The sequence below is a fragment of the Adiantum capillus-veneris genome, chromosome 18, assembly GCF_014529385.1.
Source record: "Adiantum capillus-veneris isolate H3 chromosome 18, ASM1452938v2, whole genome shotgun sequence".
Lineage (NCBI taxonomy): Eukaryota > Viridiplantae > Streptophyta > Polypodiopsida > Polypodiales > Pteridaceae > Adiantum > Adiantum capillus-veneris.
Window position 1 is genome coordinate 102873635 of NC_140948.1, and position 23534 is coordinate 102897168.

General features: G+C 47.1%; 1 protein-coding gene across 1 annotated transcript in view; it reads right to left on the reverse strand.

Moving 5' to 3' along the window:
* The window catches only part of SEC10 (exocyst complex component sec10), a 107592-nt gene that overhangs the window by 67952 nt on the left and 16106 nt on the right, over positions 1-23534 (reverse strand). Inside the window, exons 4-8 of the mRNA XM_086489012.1 lie at positions 11109-11210; positions 10946-10996; positions 10652-10754; positions 10418-10543; positions 10201-10292 (exon numbers count right to left, since the gene is read on the reverse strand). Of these exons, the coding sequence (XP_086345138.1) occupies positions 10201-10292; positions 10418-10543; positions 10652-10754; positions 10946-10996; positions 11109-11210 (474 nt within the window). The remainder of the gene's footprint in view (positions 1-10200; positions 10293-10417; positions 10544-10651; positions 10755-10945; positions 10997-11108; positions 11211-23534) is intronic.

Here is a 23534-nt window from a genome sequence, read left to right on the forward strand (position 1 = left end):
GCAGCATAACAGCCCCAAAACTTGCGCGAAACCAATTCCCCTGTTGGAACTCGCTTGCACTGTCGTATACCCTCTGATTCCTGTCCAAAAACAGTAAATTCAGCACGTTGTATTTACTGGTCTTTGCCCTGTTTTCAGCCCCAAACAGTCCCCTAACTGTCCTTTGCCAGTGGGGCACGATTCCCAATGATCCTGGCGTCCGTATGGCTGAAAAACAGTCAAATTACAGCGCATACACAGCGCTGATTTTGCACCTGTACGGTGAGGTTATGACCCTCACCAGTGCCTGCTTTGGAGCAGCAGTTAGCTACCCCTGTTCCTGCTCAAGGAGGCTCTTGCCTCAGCACAAAAGCATGAACCCACACAACTGTACATCAGTCAAATGAGTAGCCCTCTTGTGGGGCATCACATAACTGCACGTAGGGGAGAAAGAGAGCAGTATGTAGCGTGCGGGGCATCACTCCCGTCACCATACTGTGCATAGAGGGCAAGGTAAGCATTCCATAGCTTCTGTACCTGTTGCAATCCGCCTGTGGCTGAAAATGGCGCCCCCTTTGTTGATATGCAGCTCGTTTTTGCCTCCCAGAGTGGCAGAATCGCTCACAAGCTGACACGTCGCCCAGTTTCCGAGTTTGGGCTTTCCCTGCTAAAAATATCTCAACTGGTGCGTCAGTTGACTTCGCGGCAGAGTTGTAAAGTGTTCCCCTAGTCATACCGAAGGTAATGACGCGAACACATTTCGTGGCCCAAAATAGCAGTTCCCTAAATTTTAGGAGATGCTTTCGTTGGGCTCCCACTGGTCTTCTAACCATCTATCCTCATTGGGACCGCATCCAAAAATGCAATGTGGCCCAACTGTCGGATACTTTTGGTTGGTAGTCCCACCTTGACTTTACGCCTTAATTGAGTTCACTTCCTAGTATCCACCAACTTGCTAAGTGCGACGGGGGGACCTATATGATCTTGCTCTGAGCCTAGACATCCTCTTACCATACGAATTCCAGTGCCGACCCCTTCCCGTCTGCGGGTGAATCTACCGTTCACATTGGCCATACAATGTCCGACCGTTTGCTACTTCAAAAAGAGGGTCTTAAACAAATAAAATAAACCCCATTGGAAAGAAACCAACAACCAAGGTTAGCAGTTGCCACATCTCTGTGACATGGTTAATAACTGCCACGTCCTCGTGACATACCCCCCTCTTGAAATCGCAAACGTCCTCGATTGCATACCATAAATACACGCCACTGATGATCTTGTGCTATTAACACTCTTTTATCATCGCATGTATCCGCAAGAAAGGTCGTAACATACATAGATACAAATGACTTAATGAGGCCTTCATACTTTTGCCATTTCCATCTATGGCACTGAATTCATATGTACATTTGATGTACTAGCTCTATCATTACCCCTCCTTTGCACACGTTGGGTTGGGGCATAAGTAGGCTGTAACCCAAAGGCTTCAAGGTAAAGCTGCAATACATTTGGTGACTCTGACAGTTCATGCTCTTCCATCCACTTTGCATCCATAGGCGGATAGTTCTTGAACTTCACCAAATAGCGTCTTGCAACTTGTCCTTTAACTTTTCTGTCCTTATGTGCCAAAACTTGCTCAGGTACCAGGATCTCATCAAGTTCCTCAACTTCTGGCTGATCCTCAACTGGCATATCTTCTGGCACATCACCCACGAAGGGTCTTAGAAGACTCACGTGAAACGCATTATGAATCTTTCATACATCAGGCAATTTCAGCCTGTAAGCCACATCGTTGATCTTGTCAAGCACTTGAAAAGGCTCATTGTAACGCATGCTTAGCTTAGGAAACAGCCGTTCCTTGCCCTTCATCTTCTTTAATCTTGCCTTTTCGAACCTTAAGAGAACCCAATCACCAGGTGATAGTAGCAATTCACGACGGTGACGATCAGCAGCCTTTTTCTGTTTTGCCTGAGTCTTCTCCAAGGCAACTTTAATCTTCTTATACATCTCATCCATGTTCTCAACATATCGATCTGCCTCAAAGATCTTGTCCTTTGTGTGCAAAATGGGAGGAACCTTTTTGCCGCCTTCAACAATTTCAAAAGGTGCTTTGCCAGTAGACGAATGCACCGTATTATTGTACGCATACTCAAGCATAGGCAAATACTGTTCCCACTTGCCCTTATTATCTGACACATAGCATTTCAGCAGATCTAAGACAGTAGAATTGGCCTCTTCTGACTGTCCATCAGTTTGTGGATGAAACGAAGACGAGAACTTGAGCGTAGTACCCATGTTCTCAAACAATCCTCTCCAGAACAAACTGGTCATGCGAGGATCACGATCACTGATAATCGATTGTGGCATACCATGGTACTTAAACACATTGTACATGAACAAGCGTGCCATCTGATCAGATTTTATCTTCTTCCTGACAGGGATAAAATGGGCCTGCTTGCTGAACTTGCAGATAATGGTCCATATACCATCATTCCCTGTTGGCGTCCTTGGAAGATCAAAGATAAAGTCCATAGCAATGCTTTCCCATGGCTTATCCGGAATCGGCAGTGGTTGTAACAACCCTGGTGCCTTTTGCCTGTCAAACTTGACCTTTTGGCAAACTATGCATGCTCGCACAAAGGCATCCACATCTCTCCTCAAGGTAGGCCAATAGAAGAACGTCTCTACCGCTTTAACTGTTGCATCAATGCCACGATGCCCTGCATACGGTGGGACATGACTCTCTTCCATGACCTTATGTCGCAATGGCCTAGTGACACAAAGTCTGCCATGCATCATCATAAAACCGTCTCTGAGGAGGTAGTGCTCGTGATGTTGCCCCTCTTGTAACTGTTCAAAGATCCTTGCAAAATCTTCATCAGCAGTATACTGTTCCTTCATGTCATCTAACTCATGATGATAAGGAATTGACACAGCTGAAATTTGTGGCTTTCTTGATAACGCATCAGCCACAACATTCTTCTTGCCTTCCACATGCATAATCTGGAAGTGAAACATGGAAAGAATGTTTGCCCATCGCATATGCTTTTCGGATAACTTTGACTGTGTCAAGAAGTATCGCAAGGTCTGATGATCTGTTTGGACAACAAAATCAACACCTAAGAGGTAGTGCTTCCAGCTAGAAAGCGCATGAATAACGGCCAAGAGTTCTTTCTCATAGACTTGCATAGTCCTCTCTGGCCCTTGCAAAATTCGGCTTTCATATACTACTACCCGTCCATCTTGCATTAGCACTGCTCCGATGCTACTGCCACACGTGTCACACTGGACCACAAATGACTTCCTGAGATCTGGCAAAACAATAACTGGATCTGAAGTCAACTTTTCCTTTAAGAGACTAAAAGCTGAAATCTCTTTTTGGGTCCATCTGAAAGTGACCTCTTTCTTTTGCAATGCGTGAAGAGGCGATGCTATCTCTGCAAAATTTCTGATAAACCTTCTATAGTAGGAACACAATCCCAAGAAGCTTCTGACATCGTGCACAGTCTTCAAGTCTGGCCATGTCTTGATAGCTTCGACCTTTGCGGGATCCATTCTAACACCATCCTTTGAGACTATGTGGCCCAGAAAGTGGATCTCTTCAAGGAAGAATTCACTTTTCTTAGGATTGACAAGTAACCTGTGATTGGGCAGCTCTTCGAACACAATGGTCAAGTGACGCCTATGCTCCTCTTCATTCTTCGAATACACAATCATGTCATCGAAGAATGTTCCAACAAACTGTTGATGCGAGCGGAAAATCCGGTCCATCATTCTGTTGAACGTGGCAGGAGCATTTGTTAGCCCAAACGGCATCACTAGAAACTCATAAGGACCAAATGTCGTTCTAAACGCAGTCTTGTGCACATCCTCTGGGCTTATACGAATCTGATGGTACCCACTCTTCAGGTCTATCCTGCTGAAAATTGCAGCACCCTCTAAACGATCGAGAATATCATCAATGCGAGGAATAGGAAACCTATTCTTGATGGTATTCTTATTCAACGCACGGTAATCAATACACATGCGCCATGAGCCATCCTTCTTCTGCACTAGGAGCACTGGGGAGCAAAAGGGTGAAGAACTAGGCTGAATCAGCCCCTTCTCTAATAACTCCTCCACCTGGTCCATAATCTCTTTCTGCTGTGCCGCACTAACCCTGTAGGGAGGTCTATTTGGTGGGCTACACCCTGGCACCAAATCTATCCGATGGTCCTCAGGTCTCTCTGGCGGCAATTGCGACGGTAATGAATCAGAAAAACAGTCACTAAACTTTTGCAAAAATGCTGACCTTTCTTTATCTAACACAGATAAATTTGACTGATCCCTATCTGAGACATCACGTGCAAAAATCAAGTACACAGAAAGATGATTCTTTATTACAGAAGTGATAGCAGAAGCAGATACAATAGGGACTGACTCTCCTTTAAGCTTTACATCCAAGATGTGAGTTTTGCCCCTATGTTGTACAGTGATCTTTTTGTTGTAGGCATCCAAGACTCCATGCACTCGGAACATCCACGGGATCCCCAACAAGGCGTCACAACCTTCCAGCGGCATGATGTAAAACTCTTCAGTGTCCACATACGACTGAATATGCAGACGCAGTTTTCCAATGATGGGAGTAACACACTCTGAGTGGCCAGGACATGCCAATCCTGCCTCTGCTGTGTACCCCATCTCTTCAGCTTTGATGCCGAGCTTCATAGCTAACTCTGGTGAGATAAAGTTGGCTTTGGCACCTGGATCAAAGAAGATGAGTGCCGTCTGATCCCTAACTTTACCCCATGCCCTGCATAACTCACTGGCATCTGTGCTAGGCCTGTCACCCACCATGTCTAGCACTAAACCTGCCGTGGGTTTAGGCTTCTTGCCTTTCTGGTCTTCTTTATCCTCTGAGTCAGCTGGCCTTTTCCTTTGTGAACAATGGATAGAAATATGACCAGGCTGCTCGCATATAAAGCATTTGTTTTCAGCCATTAGGACCTTCTTTTCCTCGAGCGACTTGCGCACAAAAGGCTTCCTTTTCTATTTCTTTGCCTGCGCTCCAGAAGTCCCAGCTGAATCCTTATCTTTGGTGGCCTGTTCTGACCCCTGTGACGCATCAGGAGCCGTCTTCACAAAGGGCTTCTTCGCTGAATTTTTCTTTTGCTGCCCTCCTTTATCACTACTCGGAAATCCACTGTCCTCTCCTTTCAACAGGGCAAAACCAGTGTTCGCAACTTCCATAAGCTGAGTAAGGGTAGCCACTCTATTCTTTGTACAGTAATCGCGAAGCCCTTTAGGCAACCCACAACAATACTTCTCTATCTGCTCTGTCAGTGGCACAAATCTGTAGGAGGTCACTGAGAGTAATGCTTTACAAAACCTCCTATTGTACTCCAGCAAGCTCTTGCACGAAGCTGCCGTAAGCTGGTGCCAATCTGTCAAGACATCGGCTTCAAATTCATTTGATAGCCAAGCAGATGCAAACATTTGCTTGAAGTAAACCCAAGTGGCGGGTGCCTGTCCTTGCATTAACAATGTCGTCCACCAGGTAAGCGCATTGTCCTTTAAGAAAGTGGCAGCTTTCCTGACCTTCGAGGCCTCTGTAAAATTCCCTCCCGCATAAGCTGTATCAAACTGCTGGAGGAAAGTGAGTGCCTTTGTCTTGTCCTCGAAACCACTGAAGGTACTGAACTTTACTGCTGCACCACCCTCTTTGTAAGCCTTCGGCTTCTCTAGTGCCCCCAAATTGTCATACGGAATGGTCTGCAACATGGGCACTGTACTAGGCATGATCGGCACGTGTTGGCCATTCACATTTTGCGTCAGAGGTGCGATATCTGGCTGCTGTCCAGAAAAACCAGCCATGCCAAAATGACCCTGTGGCACCCCAAACTGGCCCTGGTTGCCGTGGAAACCTTGCTGCATGCCGATAGTACCATACATGGGGTTTGGCATGATGCCTTGCATACCCCCAAACACTGTTCCTGGCATGTACGGCTGACTTCCAGACGCATAACCAGCCATACTTTGGAACACTGATCCACCCCCGAAATACCCAGGATGTACCGTGGGTGGTGGAAAAACTGAGTGCATAGCCTGGTATCCAGCTCCCTGTCCATTCAAGACAGCATGCTGGCTCTGAAAGGTGGCGGGCTGAACTGGCATAACCTGTGGAATAGGCGTTCTAGCCACCTGTTCAAGCACGGGAGGAATCTGCTTTGGAGTCCCCGACTCCGCAACATGCGAGTGTTCCCTTTCCTCCTGCGCCTCATGAAGTACCTGGGCTTGAGCTTCAACAAGCTCCGTACGCGGCGTAGGTTGCCTATTTTGCTGTTGCACTGGTGGCGCTTGCAAGAATTCCATAAACCTTGGATTCTGCACCAGCTGCGAAAAGACATTCACCGCGGCAACTAACTGAGTCTTAAACGCATCATCCTCAAGTTGCCCTGTCATAAAGCCCTGTACTACTGGAGGGACATTCACGTTGACAGGAGGTACAGACTAACGTGGCCGTGAGCTCTCGCCAATCTCAAAAACCATAGGAATCTCCTGCCTGTCCTTTGGAGAGGAACCCTCTTCCATAATTCCCTTCCCCTTGTCGACCATAGTGTAATCCCCGCGTTCTTGGACTGTGTGTCTTTACCCTGAACAATCCAGGCTCACTCTTTGAGGAAAAAGTGATTGATATCCCGGCAATGGAACCATGAAACTGGCCCGTAGGGCGGTAGGCGTTGGCTTTCACCCGAAAATCTTTACTTAAACACACACACAGAGCACTTTGCAAAGGAGACCTGTAACGAGAATTAACACTTCATCACACACACGGCTCGGAAGCTAGAATGCTCCGAGCAGACGCCGACAACCTGTAGGCCCCAAAATTGGCGCCCCTTTCGGTATTTCTTTATTCTTTAGGAGGGTAAATTACAAGGTAAGGTCCTGGGAATCCTTCACGTGTATCCACCTAGATACCATTTGATTTGGCCAAATTTCGGCAGCATAACAGCCCCAAAACTTGCGCGAAACCAATTCCCCTGTTGGAACTCGCTTGCACTGTCGTATACCCTCTGATTCCTGTCCAAAAACAGTAAATTCAGCACGTTGTATTTACTGGTCTTTGCCCTGTTTTCAGCCCCAAACAGTCCCCTAATTGTCCTTTGCCAGTGGGGCACGATTCCCAATGATCCTGGCGTCCGTATGGCTGAAAAACAGTCAAATTACAGCGCATACACAGCGCTGATTTTGCACCTGTACGGTGAGGTTATGACCCTCACCAGTGCCTGCTTTGGAGCAGCAGTTAGCTACCCCTGTTCCTGCTCAAGGAGGCTCTTGCCTCAGCACAAAAGCATGAACCCACACAACTGTACATCAGTCAAATGAGTAGCCCTCTTGTGGGGCATCACATAACTGCACGTAGGGGAGAAAGAGAGCAGTATGTAGCGTGCGGGGCATCACTCCCGTCACCATACTGTGCATAGAGGGCAAGGTAAGCATTCCATAGCTTCTGTACCTGTTGCAATCCGCCTGTGGCTGAAAATGGCGCCCCCTTTGTTGATATGCAGCTCGTTTTTGCCTCCCAGAGTGGCAGAATCGCTCACAAGCTGACACGTCGCCCAGTTTCCGAGTTTGGGCTTTCCCTGCTAAAAATATCTCAACTGGTGCGTCAGTTGACTTCGCGGCAGAGTTGTAAAGTGTTCCCCTAGTCATACCGAAGGTAATGACGCGAACACATTTCGTGGCCCAAAATAGCAGTACCCTAAATTTTAGGAGATGCTTCCGTTGGGCTCCCACTGGTCTTCTGACCATCTATCCTCATTGGGACCGCATCCAAAAATGCAATGTGGCCCAACTGTCGGATACTTTTGGTTGGTAGTCCCACCTTGACTTTACGCCTTAATTGAGTTCACTTCCTAGTATCCACCAACTTGCTAAGTGCGACGGGGGGACCTATATGATCTTGCTCTGAGCCTAGACATCCTCTTACCATACGAATTCCAGTGCCGACCCCTTTCCGTCTGCGGGTGAATCTACCGTTCACATTGGCCATACAATGTCCGACCGTTTGCTACTTCAAAAAGAGGGTCTTAAACAAATAAAATAAACCCCATTGGAAAGAAACCAACAACCAAGGTTAGCAGTTGCCACATCTCTGTGACATGGTTAATAACTGCCACGTCCTCGTGACACCTCCTCGTAACCCCCTAAAAATATCCCTTCCCTAAGCAACAACGGCGCCGTCATTGCTTGGGCGTGGGTAATCCTTCTTGCTGACGTGGCACCCTGGGCATCGGACAGCACCAAACGGCATCGCTCTTAGACCGAACACGGGCGCTCACCGAGCTGTGCGTTTCTCGTTTCTTCACCGCCTTCAACAAAGCGCTACCGTGCGCACTACGAGCTCATCTCCCCCTGCCTGTGCATCTCCTCGTTGCATGCCCGCCATGGGCTCCAAGATGCAAGTATAAATGATTGCATTTGGTGAGAGACCTTCCCTCACATTTGGTTAAAACAGTTCTAGGCTTCTAAGCCGCAACCCTTTTTGGCATAATCCGCAATTGATGAGCTCCAAGAAACGGCAATTTTGGACTTTAAAGGCTCATCAAACTTGATGTACTTCCGTACGAGCACCACACTTGACATACGCATCAGCCAAGTCAATACCGAGCACTACCAAAAAAAATCACTAGATCCCTCCCAGCTTATAATCATCGTCGATTTGAAATTGCCATAACTTGCCCGTCTGGATTCTGTTTGTCGTGCCATCACTTCCAATGGCCTTCATACGCTGCATAGAGCACACACATCACCTGGCAAGGCTCCAAAACCCTCAGTTGGCACACCAATCGAGGCGACAAGCTGGTACGGAACCGGCCCCAAGTGAAATTTAAACCGCCCATATGTTGGCAACCGGAACTCCGATCGCTGATCTGAAAGAACTGACGCTCTCCACAAATTGAGCACTTCCGGCCCATGCATTTCACTTCATCTCTGTCCCCTCAGTTGCAGTTGCTCAATCCGGTACGGATCTGCAATTGACTCAAACTTCAAACTGCCATAACTTTTGCACCATAGCTCCAATCGACGAACCGTAAAGACAGGCCGGTAGAGCACTTCAAGCACTGTAATTCTAGATCATGAACTACCATTTGTGCTCCCTTCAAGCATACTCTTTTTTAGCATCATTAAGGCATATGTTGGCCCTTTAAAGCCGCATCTGGCATACATTAACCGTAAACCTTGCATGTTTCCAAGCCCTGATCACTGATCATTAATCACGTAAGCTTTAAATAAGCTCGATGTGCATTTTTTTGGCATCTATCTTAGCATGGGAGCGGAGCTGCACGACAACGCAGAAGACACATCACATGCACCACACGCAAAAGAAAAACCGCAAACAACCATGCAGAAAACAGACAGCAAACAGGGAACCATAAGAAGAAAAACTGTGTAGAAGACCAACTCAAAACAGAAAACAAAATGAGCCATCACAAGCGCACAGATCTGGATGGGAAACCTGAGGAAGGAGAAGTTTTTTTTTTTTTTTTTGGCCCAAGCGGGGGGGGGGGGGGGGGGGGGGGGTTGTGTGTGTGTGTGTGTGTGTGAAGCCATAGCGAGCAGCATCAGCGAGACAGAAAATTCCGCACACAATGGAGGGCAGGCCCTGAAGGCAGCGGGCGCAGGCAGCAAATAATGTGGAGGTGCATCGGCACGCGAGCAACAATAGGAATACAGATCACAGGGGGAAACTCCCAGTGCTACAGAGCAATTCAATAGAGGTTACAATCAAAGAGCTATCGGCTACATGAAAGATGGAGAATTACTCTCGTGTTCGACCAAATATATATATTTTTTCCTTCTTTGTGGTTAGGAGTGGTTTGCACAGGGCCTGGCAGAACCCGCCTTAAACTGTTTAATGTTGAGTACATATGCAACTAAAAGCACATTTTCGATATGAGGCATTTAAGACAACTTCCCAATCTTCATGTTGATAGTTTCCTCTATTGATGTCTCATATGCCCGAAATGCGAAGGTACGTTCATAAGGTATATTGAGTGCGTGAAGTACATACTAGCAAAGAAAGATGAATAACCTTCTGCGTTATCCCTCTTAGGTCATAAAGGGAAAGGTAACCATTTCTCAAAAAGCCATGTCTGTAAACTTGCCATTATACACAGAAGCAAACAAAAAAAATTTGCAAGAGTCTTCTTTCAGAAGCTTCCAAGAGACGGATATTACCTGAGACGAGATTTTTGCACATTCAGCCATAGGCATTAAGTCCTTTTTCTGAGCTGCCGCATCGAAGCGCGCCAGTAACCGATTTTCAAGCTCTATCGACACAAGTGCAGCCAATTTTGCAATAGAAGAGCACTTGTAAAGATCATGGTCCATAATATATTCAGGAATTCCCAAAGTAATATGATTGCAGCTGTTTCGTGAAACAAAAGAAAATTACCATTACAATAATCTTGGAGGTTAGCTACAGCAACCTCCAATCCTCGATTGGGATTTGATGCACCCTTAGCAGAAGGCATTCCTATAGCTTGCCCTCCTGCAATAACGTCTCCCTCAGCAATAGCACCTGCAAGCGTGTTGCTCTTGTTACGAGACAATTCTACATTACTTTGGAAAAAGACCGTCCTTGCATGTTTAGAGACGAGGTTTACAAAACACAAAAAAATCTGCTTACGAAGTTTTTGGGCAATAGCTGCAGCTTCAGCCACACGACTATCATCCGAAAATAAAGGAGAGAGCTCCATCAAATCTCCAAGACTGTTGAATTCCATCAAGTACTGACAAAAAAAAAAGCTTTCAGTCAAAGTGCATGTAAAACAGAAAACCATGCTATAAGTACTAACAAACAAAAAAGCTTTTAGTTAAAGTGCATGGAAAACAGAAAACCATGCTTTAAATTAAAAAAATAAGCCTGGCCAAAAGTTTAACATAGTTTGCATCCTGCTCCTTTGATCCTCAACAACCATACCTTGATAAGCTCAATTGTCTGACTTGCTGTTTCTCTTTGAGCATCTGCACTCTGACGAAAGCAAAAAAATGTGGAGTTTCAGAAACATGTAGTTACCTCTCAAGAAAGCCATAGAAAGAACCTATCCAACAGTAAGAATACTAGAAGGAAGATCTTACCAGACCTGTAAGTGATCACCAATTCTTGCAGCTGTTTGACCAACACCAGAAATTCGTGAATCCAACCTACTGAAACTTTCAAACAGAGTCTCGACTCCTTTCTCCAACTAATTTCAAAAAACAAGAGATTCAAAATTTCAAATGTTCCAGCTACTTCCACTCGTAGAACTCTATGAAAGGAAGAGAATCTGAAGAGAGAAACTGATGTTTGCAACCCAATATTCCCCAAACACTAGGCCTGGAGAATGCTCATGCACAGATGATAAGCATCTCCCACCACCGAAGGACTGGTTTTCCTTCACCACTTGACACATCAACTACATAGCTGCTAATGGTAATAAAATTTTGCTACAATTTAGCTAACAACCCGAACCAACTATTACATCCCATCACTTTCATAATTACTCCAATTAGCCTATATTTTTTATTTAAAGATCGCTACAACCAGTTCATATGTGTGTTCATATAATTAAAACCCCCATTTATTATCAGCAGGTGTTAATTCACTAAGTCAGTTACTGGCATCCACCAATGAGCAAAGTGAAGAAACTTACAAACTCTTAAGCAGAAAGTGATCAATTATGCAATGCGCCTAGATAAACTTTTGTAAGAATGGAAAGGACTAGAAATTTAGAAGAAACAATAGAGCTCGCTGCTGCTGCCCGCCACCCCCCCCCCCCCCCCCCCCCCCGCCCTCGTGTAACCCCTCCGCCCTTCCTCCTGCGTGCAGTCCCCCTGCCCGCCCCCTGCGCGCTCTGCCCTGCCCACTGCCCCTCCCGCTGCCCGCTACCCCTCGCCTGCCCGTCACCAGCCCCACCCGCTTCCCGTCGCCCCACCGCTGCCCGCCCATCCCCCGCCGCTGGCCCGCCCGCCTGCCTACACATTTCCATTAGCCCTTTGCCTTGCCCGCCTACACTTTACCCACTCTTGCTTGTCGGGCCTCGCCAGCACCCTCGACGTGCTTGGTCCAGCGGGAGCTTCCCCCCTCGTCGACGCTTCTCCGCCTTTTCTTCACAGCAGTAGACACAGATGGAGGCTCAAGCTCCGCCACAGAGGAACTTCAATGAAGTCCCCTTGCCCGACCCCGCTGAGCCCACCACTCGACTTACTCTTTCACCAACAGAGCAAGCGAGCCTAGCCGCAGAGGTGGAACGCCTGCAGGTGACCTCTGTCATCTGCAAGATTCTCGGCACCAGACCCAACAGAGGAGAGCTGTGTGATCTTCTCCGGGCCCGCCTTCTCGCAGAGGTGGGCAAGATCTTGGACGTTCAGTTCCTCGAGCCCGGCTACTATCAGATAGAGTTTGAGACCTCCGAGATGGCGTCCAAGGTCATCGCGATGAGCCCCTTGACCATCCGAGCAGTTCGAGCCCACTTTCGACAGTGGAGACATGGTTTTGACCCAGCTTCAGATGTTCTGGTAGAGGAGGCAGACCTTCCCATCTCTGTCTGCTTTACTGGTTTGAGGAGGGAGTACTTACCACTTTTGTCCAAGATAGGCTCAGAGATAGGGACTCTCCTGGAGACATCTCGCACGGCAGCCTCAGTAGCTGCCAAGGCGGCAGGCATTCCCTCAGTACGTGTTCTGGTTAGGGACACCCACACTCTCCCCAAGGTCATCCTACTTCCTCATGTGAGTGGAGGTTGGTTCAGACAGAGCATGGAGTATTCAGGCCTCCCGAATTACTGTTTCACTTGTCGACAGATGGGCCATCTTGCGAAGGCCTGTCCACGGAGGAGACCTTGACCTACACCACAGGCCCAGCCCCAACCCTCAAGGGCTGGTCAGCAGCAGCAAGCAGAGTCACAGAGTACGCAGACAGAGCCATCCTCCGAGCCTAGGGCTCAAGCGGAGGAGGGCTGGCAACAGGTTCGTGGTCGACGTTGGCAGGGGCCACCGCGCTAGCCTGGCACTCAGAGTGGTCCTCACGCTCCTACCTAGCAGTAGTGGGTTCCCACGGGGAACCGATTCGACCCTCTTCAGCAGGACGAGGTCCCTGCTCCAACCTCACCCTCGACCGCCCCTCCTCTCCCCGAGTTCCCCCCCCCCCCCTGCCTCTCCATCTCGCCCTCCTACATTTGTCAATCCCCTTCTCCCCCTGCTCTCTCGCCCCCTCCCGTTCTAATCCCGCAGCCGTCCCAAGGGGTAGGGCCTTCCTCGGCTGCTAGGAGATCTCTTGCAGCGCCTTTTCCACGAGTCGCTTAGCGAGAGAGGGACAACCTTTCTTGCGACCCCCTCTTCTGGTGCAGACGTCTCCCTTTGCAGCAGTTCCTCGTGGTCCGACGAGCTTCGACGTTCATCGCCGTTGGGATTTCTTTGCCTACGACTTTACACGATTTCTCGGCGACCCCTCACAGGACCTTGAGGCAGCCTGCTTCAGAGTTCAAGTATTGTTCCTTGCAGCTAAGGGGATAGAGGCCTTGGACTCAGCGGTTGGCTTCGCTTTTCCCCCATGCGGCACGGACCAGGCTGAGTGGACTATAGACTAAGTGTTGGAGTGGCTGCAGACATAGGCCCTAGAATTCTCTCATCACATGGGAGACCTAGGGAAGACTTGCTTCAGACTCTTTGGCCATTGGCCAAGTTTGTTGTGACACCTCCAGACGCAGCAGGATGTAGACACATTGTGGTTCACTTTTTTGCTGACTCGCAGAGCCCGCCATGCTATGTACACATACATGAGGACTCCTGGACAAAGGAGGTTGCTTTACGCACGCCTCGGTCTACTTGGGCTCGGGCTAGACACTCTTTGCAGTCACGCCTATCTCGAGGACGCTCGGATACGGATTACTCCCCATCCAAGCCAGCCTCGAAGATAGCACGGTTAGCTGCTGCGGCAGCATCAGTTCTCTCTCGCTCCGCATGAAGATCGTCTCATGGAATGTACAGGGATTAGGTGGGCCCCAGTTTCAGCGTCAGAGGGGCCGACTGCGTCAGGAGCTTCAGCGATGCCTTGTGGGAGAAGAAATTGACTTTCTTATGCTACAGGAGCATCTGTTGTGTGAGAACCGCATTAGACGTTGTGGTCAGCTTTTGCGTGGACGATGAGACTTTTTGGTCAGCTGCATTTGGACCTAGAGGCATCCAGCGCGGGGTATGTATGACTATTGCGGATTCTTTGCAACAGGCCATTGTGGTGTAAGGTGCAGCGGAAATGAATGTTGAACTCTGCTCAAGATGAGTGTTCCGAACTCTGCTCAAGGGTTCCTTTTACTTATGGAAGGGAGAGCCTTCCGTTCCTTTAGTGAGAGAGTGCAATGGACACAAACAAAGTGGATGAACACTGTGAATGAAGGTTCTGAGACTGAGAGATAGAGAGAGAAGAATACGACACTAGAATGTTGTCAAAACCCTCCTCCGAAGGCCCCACTCTCTATGGCAAGAGCGGTCTACTATTGATTGCACAAATCTCTACAATGCTTGGACTTGCCGACGATGTCGATGACAATGAGGACGACGACGAGATGGTCTGAAATCTGAAAATGCTAATGGCTGAAATCTGCAAATCTTTATCTGCTGAATTCTAACTCTCTGTCGGTGACAATGTCGATGGCGACGATGCGACAACGACGCTCCGAAAACGCAGATGCTGAAAACGCACGCAGATGCTGAAATCTGCGTTTTCCGGGCTGAAACTACGAACTTTGCGGGATCTGACCGTGTTGCGAGGATCTGCTGCAGGAAGGTGAGATCTGCAAGGTTCGGGACTTGTTCTGCGATGTCTGACTGCTGAAAACTGAAAACGCTGATGCTACTGTGGATCTTGTCGCAATGGAACTGCAAAACGCCAAGGGCTGATCTGCAACCAAAAACGCTAGGGCTGAATTCTCCTATCTGCGGGGGGAATCTGCTAACGTTAGGGCTGATCTGCTGTTGTTGTGGAGTTTGCTAACACTAGGGCTGATCTGTTGTTGTGCTGTGGCCGAGGCTGAATCCTGATCTGCAATGCAAAAACACTGGAGGCTGATCTTGATGCAAAAATGTTGGGCCTTTTGATGCCTGAAAACACTAGGTTTTATCGCCGGTGAGGGATCTTGCTAAGAAGCTGCCTGTTGAACGCGAAGTTCCTATTGCCTCTTCTACCAGAATTGCTAGCACTGGGTTTTCTTATATTAACTTAGGCAGTTTGCCCTACCCAGTATCCCAACAAAAGTCACTTAATAAATAAATGAAAAATGTCAAAAATAGGAAAAATAGGTCTCTGCATGTAAGGAGCAGTGGAATGAATGTTGTATTTTCTCAAGATTAGTGATCTTTATTGCTCAAGGTTCCTTTTAGTTCTTTAGGGAAAGAGAGAGCTTTCCGTCTTGTAGAGTGTTGTGGTCACGAACAAAGTGAGTGGATTGTGCGTGCAAGTGAATGAGACTGAGAGGAGAGAGAAGAGATACGACACCAAGGGTTGTAAAACCCTCCTCCGAAGGCCCCACTCTCGTCGGCGAGAGTGGTCTACTTGATTGCACAAAAGCGTACAATGCGAATGCAATGGGACTATGCCAATGACGACGACGGTGATGACGACGGCGACTTAGGCTGAAATCTGTGACTTGCTTGGTGGCTGAAAATGACTGTTTCTCGCTGTTTTAGTGGCTGAAAAATGACTGTTTTGTCGGGGTCGACAAGGTGATGAAAAATGCTGCTGTCATCTGCTCTTTGGCTGCGTTTTTGGGGAGAAGTTCCTTGCTGAAAAACGCTGGTACAGCAGAGGGTTTCTTGCTGAAAATTGCAGGTTTTCAAGTGCTTAATAAACCCTTACCCGGCTATGGTGATCTGCTGCAATTGCTTGATGAAAACGCTGCCTTGGCTGAGGTTTTCTCTGGCGTTAGTAGTTGCCAAAAAAACGCCGATCTGACCACGCAAAAACGCTAGCTCTTCTTGCTTGCTGGCGATAGTTGCATGGGATGAAAACGCTAGGCAGCCAGTGGATTGGGCGATGGCAGATCTTGGAAACACCAGGGAGGGAGAGGTAGTCTATGATGGAAATGCTGGCCTTGTCTGAGAGAGGGTGGGACACCTGTTGCTTGGAGAAGCCTGCTGTGTCTTTGCTCCTCTGCCAATTAGTGCTAGCTTGGGTTTGCTTATAAATTAACTTACCCAATTTGCCCTACTGAGTACCCAACAAAAGTCACTTAATAAATAAGTGAAAAATGTCAAAAATAAGGAAAAATGGGATAAAGTCATCTGAAAATTCCCCAAACTGACTCTGATGGAATCTGATGGAAATGCTTATGCTTATGCAAGGTGCAACCAGAGGATATGCATCTACACTGAGTGACTGGGGATGCACGGTCTACGAATAGACTCACAAAAGTGCCAGATCAGTTCTAATCTAACTTGACTGGACTTGACGGAAACCCTGCTATGGTGTAACTTGTCCACGGACACATAGGGTTGGGATGTGTCACGTGACATCCCCTCCTTTTTAAAGTGAGGTACTGGCATCGAGCTGCATGGCTTCCTTGTGCTTATGCAAGGTGCAACCAGAGGATATGCATCTACACTGAGTGACTGGGGATGCACGGTCTACGAATAGACTCACAAAAGTGCCAGATCAGTTCTAATCTAACTTGACTGGACTTGACGGAAACCCTGCTATGGTGTAGCTTGTCCACGGACACATAGGGTTGGGATGTGTCACGTGACATCCCCTCCTTTTTAAAGTGAAGTACTGGCATCGAGCTGCATGGCTTCCTTGTAGTCTGCCAACAACTCTGGATAATCCTTGAAGAACTCTTCGTCTACCCACACCGCTTCATGGGTTCCTCGATCTTTGAACTTCAAAAAATACTGTCGTACTTGTTTCTTCGAACCATGGCGAAACCAATGCAACAAGACTTGCTCCGGCTCCATGACTTCTGCTTCATCGATGATCTCCGGTTCCTCTTCTTCCGAAACGTCCTTTGGAGGTGTTCCCTGAAACACTTTCAACCAAGAAACATGGAAAACGTTGTGCATAGACCATGAGTTAGGCAATTGCAATTTCATTGAAACCTCGTTAATCTTTTTGATGACTGGAAAAGGACCATACATACGAAAAGATAACTTAGGACATTTCTTTCCAACTTACTTAAGACGCTGTTTCATAATTCGTAGATACATCCAATCTCCTTCCTTGATCGAGACCTCCTGACGATGCTTGTTAGCATGTCGAGAATAAGATTCCTGAGCCTTGCTTAGCCAAAGCTTCACACTCTCAGAAATCTCATCCAATGACTGACTCTCAGCATTAGCATCAGGCATTTGACTGACCGATCGAGTCAAGAGTGACTGGAATCGGCGGCCAAAAGCTGCCTCATACGAAGTTCGACCAATAGCAGAAGAGAAGAAATCATTGAGAATAGCCTGAACCAATGGGAGATAGAGCTCCCATTGAGCCTGCTGATCATGAACATAAGACTTCAACACATCACAAGCCAACTGATTATAAATTTCCGTTTGACCATCTGACTGTGGATGAAAAGCGGATGAAAAATTCAACTTTGTGCCAAAATTTTCAAAGAGTGCACACCAAAAGTTGGACGTAAACTTAACATCCCTATCTAAAACAATAGACTTTGGCAAACCACAGAGGGGGTACCAATGCTTTATGAACAATCGTGCAACATCCTGTGCAGTAATTGTGGCCTTACAAGGAATCAACATGCAGAATTTGCTAAAACGATCAACAATAGTTAAACATTGAGTGTTCCTTGAATGCTGACTTGGTGGTAAGTTAGTCACAAAATCCATAGAGATATCCTGGAAAGGTCCCTCGGGAATAGGCAGCGGCAGCAAGAGGCCTTGCTGCTTACCCCGAGGAGCTTTCACCTTTTGACATATAGTGCAATGTGTGACATAACTAAACACATCTTTTCGCATTTTAGGCCAATAGAAAAATCGTTCAATCTTTTCCAATGTGGTGTTCATACCTCTGTACCCACCCGTGAGAGAGTCATGTGCATCATGCAATATGGCTTGCCTGAGAGAGGGCAACACACATAGAGGCGACGAAAAAATAACGATCCATCACGAATGAGATAGTTGTTGGGCCCTTGGGAAGCAAGAGCCTGCAACCAATACTTACCAAACTCCGAATCTGCATACTGATTCTTCATGCTGTCGAAAGACTCACCCTGTATAGAAAAAGTGGTTCTTGACTCAAGAGCCAAAATCTGTCCTTTGCGACTCAACGCATCTACAACAAGGTTAGCTTTTCCAGGCACATACTCAATCAAACCGCCAAATTGCTCAAAAAATTGTGACCACCGCGCTTGGCAATCACTCCAATGTACACTAAGGCATAGACTACAGCCACTTGAGGGCTTGATGATCTGTGCGTACTCTAAACTCTCTACCATACAAAAAATGCTTCCAATGCTTAAGAGAGTGAATGACATACAAAAGTTCTTTATCATAAACTGAATAATTCTTTTCCGCACTATTGAGCTTCCGGCTAAGGAAAGCTACTGGGCGACCATGCTGCTGGAGCACAGCGCCTATGGCAACATTGCTCGCATCCGTCCATACCTCAAAGGGATCATCCCAAGAAGCAAGGATAAGACACGGAGCGTCCGTCACCACAACCTTGAGAGCTGCGAAAGCCTCAATGGCTGCCTCGGACAAGTCTACGCGCTGGCGGCGAGTCTTTACCCCTTTCAAAACATCAGTCATAGGTGCAACAATGCGTGCAAAATTCTCTATGTGCGAACTATATGCTTGACATAAACCAAGAAAAGAACGCAAATCATATGGAGTTTTGGGCAAATCCCAATTACGAACCTGTTCCACCTTCGCGGGTTCGAGCTTGACGCCTTCTGCAGAAATGATATAACCCAGATAAGTGACTTCAGTAAGAAAAAATTCAGACTTCTTAGCTGCAATGTACAACTGACACTCATCCAAACGACTTAGTACCCTTTCAACATCTCTTTCATGTTGTTCCCACGATGCAGAAAATATGAGAATATCATCTAAAAAGATAAACACACATACGCCTACCATATCGCCAAAACGACCTACCATGAGACGATTGAACGTACCCACGGCTCCTGTCAATCCAAAAGACATAACAATATACTCCCATTGCCCTCGCTCGGTGCGAAAGGCGGTCTTGAAAATGTCGCCTTTGAATACCCGAACCTGATGGTATCCACTTTTGAGATCAACCTTGCTGAAAATCTTTGCCCCATTGAGCCTATGGAGGATATACTCAATGCGAGACATCGGAAACTTGTTCTTGACGGTCATCTTGTTTAATGCCCTGTAATCAACACACAAACGAGACGAACCATTCTTCTTGCGAACGAACAAAATAGGGGCAGCAAAGTACTTACACTCGGACGTATGAATCCTCTAGCCACCAACTCCATGAGTTGTCGCTCTAACTCTTCCTCCTGTGACTTGTTCAAACGGTAGGGAGCCTTACTAACCGGCCGCGCTCCCTCCATAAGCTCGATGCGATGGTCCTCCGGCCGCTCCGGTGGGAGACGAGGTGGAAGATCATCCTGCAAAAAGAGATGTTTAAATTTCGTAAACATCTCCGAATACTTACATGGAGCCTGAATGCTCTGGGAAACTGGGGCAGCATAAATGAATGCCGCTTATGCTCCTCGTCGTAATTCACGCTTTACCTGAACATGCGAGATGAGAGGCAAAGAATGCAAGCCCTCCTCAGCACGAATGGTGAGGGGGGAATCAGTTTTGGCATGTAAAATGAGAGTGTTAGCTTCAAAATCAATGAGAGCGTTGAGTTCACGAAACCATTTTATGCCCAAAATCATATCACGTCCTGAGAGAGGAGACACCAGAAATTTCCTTCGAAAAGAAGCTTGTTGAACGCGGTAAACATCACATCAAGGCACTCCTTCGTGATGAGAGAGTCCATACCAGGAGCGAAGCCAGAAACCTCGAGAGGAGATTTCTGACTATCCTCTAGGCGAGCTCTCTCAACAAGAGGGGGACTAATCACATCATGCATACTACCTGGATCAAACAATATGATGAAACGTTGTCCTTTTACATGACCATAACACTTCAAGAGAAATTCATCAATGTGTGTGTAAGAGTCAGGAGAAGATATTGGTTGTGTTGTGACAGAGTTTGTGGTAGTTGTGGGTGCCTTTGGTTCTTTAAGTGGGACTGTCTTCGGACAGTTTTTCTTAATGTGACCCTTAATGTGACATTGAAAACATCTACCTTCTTTAGCATAAATCACTTGTTCTTCCGCCGTGATGTATCCTCCTATAATTCCTTGAGAAGCTTTTTCATCAGAGGTTAGCTTAGGTTTTGCAGGTGTTTTAGCTTTACCCTTAGATTCATTGTTAGTGTTCTTTTCCGAGGAATTAGAGGAAGAAGGGCTAGAAGAATTTCCATTCTCACCATTCTTACTGTTCTTACCATTTTGTGTGGTCTGAGAATTCTAAGATGTCCCTTGAAAAGACTTGTTCTCCTTAGGCTTTCCCTTGTTGTGCTTCATCTCTTGGGCGAGAGCGATTGCTACCGCCTTGTTAAGATCCGCCGGGTCAAAGACTTCAACATCAAACTTGATGTATTCGTCTAACCCAAAGAGAAAAGCCTCTTTGCGCTCATCATCCGAATTGCGTAGTTGAGTGCCTAGCTGCAAAACACGGTTAGAAAAAGACATGACTGGCATACCATGTTGCTTAAGATTACGCCAATCCTCTTTCAAGCGTGCAAGGTACTGAGGTGGCATAAACCGCGCCTTGAGCTTGTCTTGGAAATCAGCCCAACTAAAAGAGAGGGGCGTGAAATCGTCGGTTGCCTCTAGGTGCACGGCTAGCTGTGCCTCTTGCCATGCATGGTACCAATTGATGGCATCACCAGCAAGGTACATAGCTGCAGTCAAAACTTTGCTATTTCCTGTTTTCTTAGTTGTCGCAAAATAAGCATTAAATTGATGCAACCAAGAATGAATAACTGTAGCATCCATCTTACCGTCATACTTACTGAAAGTCAACTTTTCTGTAACTGGATGGTTGGAATCCACGTCGTGGCTTGCACCACTTGACGAACTTCCACGATCTTTGGGTGGTTCGGTCTTCGAGGCTAGGACATGGAAAATAAATTCTTGATTACGAATGTCCCTTTGAGCTTTTCGCTCGGGGTCCCTTTCTGCTTTGCGTTCTTTTCGTTCAGCGCGCTCTCGTTCGAGAGCAAGTCGATTTGCTTCTTGTGTGCGGCCAATCTTGCGTTTCTTTCGTCGTGCTCGCGTTCTAAAGCAAGGCGCTTGTCTTCCTGTCTATCCATCATGGCCATCATTTGCTTCATCATTGCCTCCATAGGGTCTGGCGTAGATGGCGAAGGGGAAGGGTTGGAAAAATCTCCTGGTGGGGAAAATCCTTCGTCGCCTCTCTCATGCTCATCACCTGAATGCAAAGTATCCGTGCCGCTTCGGGTGACGACCATGCACTATGATCTTGGGGTCTGAAGCTCGCGAGGAACTTGGGTTCTTGAGAGTCTTGAGGTTCTTGAGGGGTTCTTTCGCTTGCAAATCGCGTTGGAGAAGGATCTTCTCTTCACCCGAGTTCTACTCCTTTCTGCGGGCGCACCCCTTGGCGGCCTTGCGCTCACACCAAGGTTGCTTTTTCCCACCTCACGTCGATTGGCCGGCCGCTAAGTGCACGGTCCGCTCTCAATGAGTGAAAAGAGACACAAGGGGAGGCTGGACAAGCCCTTCTTTCTTTCTTGGGATTCTTGTCACTCTTCAACAAAACACGATTAGGAATCGCCACGCCCAAGTAAACTTTGGTTCGTGCGATCGCAACTAAAAAAAAATTCTTGTGGTTCTTGTGGTTCTTTCCTTGAGTAATGCAGAACACTTCCAAAGCTCTGATACCAATGTAAGGTGCAGCAGAATGAATGTTGTATTTTCTCCAGATTAGCGATCTTTATTGCTCAAGGTTTCTTTTAGTTCTTTAGGGAAAGAGAGAGCTTTCCGTCTTGTAGAGTGATGTGGTCACGAACAAAGTGAGTGGATTGTGCGTGCAAGTGAATGAGACTAAGAGAAGGAGAGAGAAGAGATACGACACCAAGAGGTTGTAAAACCCTCCCCCGAAGGCCCCACTCTCGTCGGCGAGAGTGGTCTACTTGATTGCACAAAAGCGTACAATGCGAATGCAATGGGACTATGCCAATGACGACGACGGTGATGACGACGGCGACTTAGGCTGAAATCTGTGACTTGCTTGGTGGCTGAAAATGACTGTTTCTCGCTGTTTTAGTGGCTGAAAAATGACTGTTTTGTCGGGGTCGACAAGGTGATGAAAAATGTTGCTGTCATCTGCTCTTTGGCTGCGTTTTTGGGGAGAAGTTCCTTGCTGAAAAACGCTGGTACAGCAGAGGGTTTCTTGCTGAATTTGCAGGTTTTCAAGTGCTTAATAAACCCTTACCCGGCTATGGTGATCTGCTGCAATTGCTTGATGAAAACGCTGCCTTGGCTGTGGTTTTCTCTGGCGTTAGTAGTTGCCAAAGAAACGCTGATCTGACCAAGCAAAAACGCTAGCTCTTCTTGCTTGCTAGCGATAGTTGCATGGGATGAAAACGCTAGGCAGCCAATGGATTGGGCGATGGCAGATCTTGGAAACACCAGGGAGGGAGAGGTAGTCTATGATGGAAATGCTGGCCTTGTGGGAGTGGCCTCGCCAAGGGAATGGAGAGGGTTCTGCTGAGAGAGGGTGGGACACCTGTTGCTTGGAGAAGCCTGTTGTGTCTTTGCTCCTCTGCCAATTAGTGCTAGCTTGGGTTTGCTTATAAATTAACTTACCCAATTTGCCCTACTGAGTACCCAACAAAAGTCACTTAATAAATAAGTGAAAAATGTCAAAAATAAGGAAAAATGGGATAAAGTCATCTGAAAAATCCCCAAACTGACTCTGATGGAATCTGATGGAAATGCTTATGCTTATGCAAGGTGCAACCAGAGGATATGCATCTACACTGAGTGACTGGGCATGCACGGTCTACGAATAGACTCACAAAAGTGCAAGATCACTTCTAATCTAACTTGACTGGACTTGACGAAAACCCTACCATGGTGTAGCTTGTCCACAGACACATAGGGTTGGGATGTGTCACGTGACAATGCACTGTAAAAATCCTCCTGATGGGTTCTAACTGAAATCTGATGATCATGCTGTGTACAACCAGAGGATATGCATCTAATCTAAGTGTCTGGACATGCACGGTCTGTGAACAGACTCACAAAAGTACCAGATCACTTCCTAATCTAGACTGACTTGACTGAACTAAACCCTAGTCATGTTGTAGCTTGTCCACGAACACATAGGGTTGGATGTGTCACGTGACATCCCCTCCTTTTCAAAGTGAGGTACTGGTACCGAATTGTATGAAATCGAGGGAGATCGCCAACAGCGTCTGGAATCCTGTGAAGGACTCTTCACCGGCCCACTCTGATGCGTGGGTCATGCGATACTTGA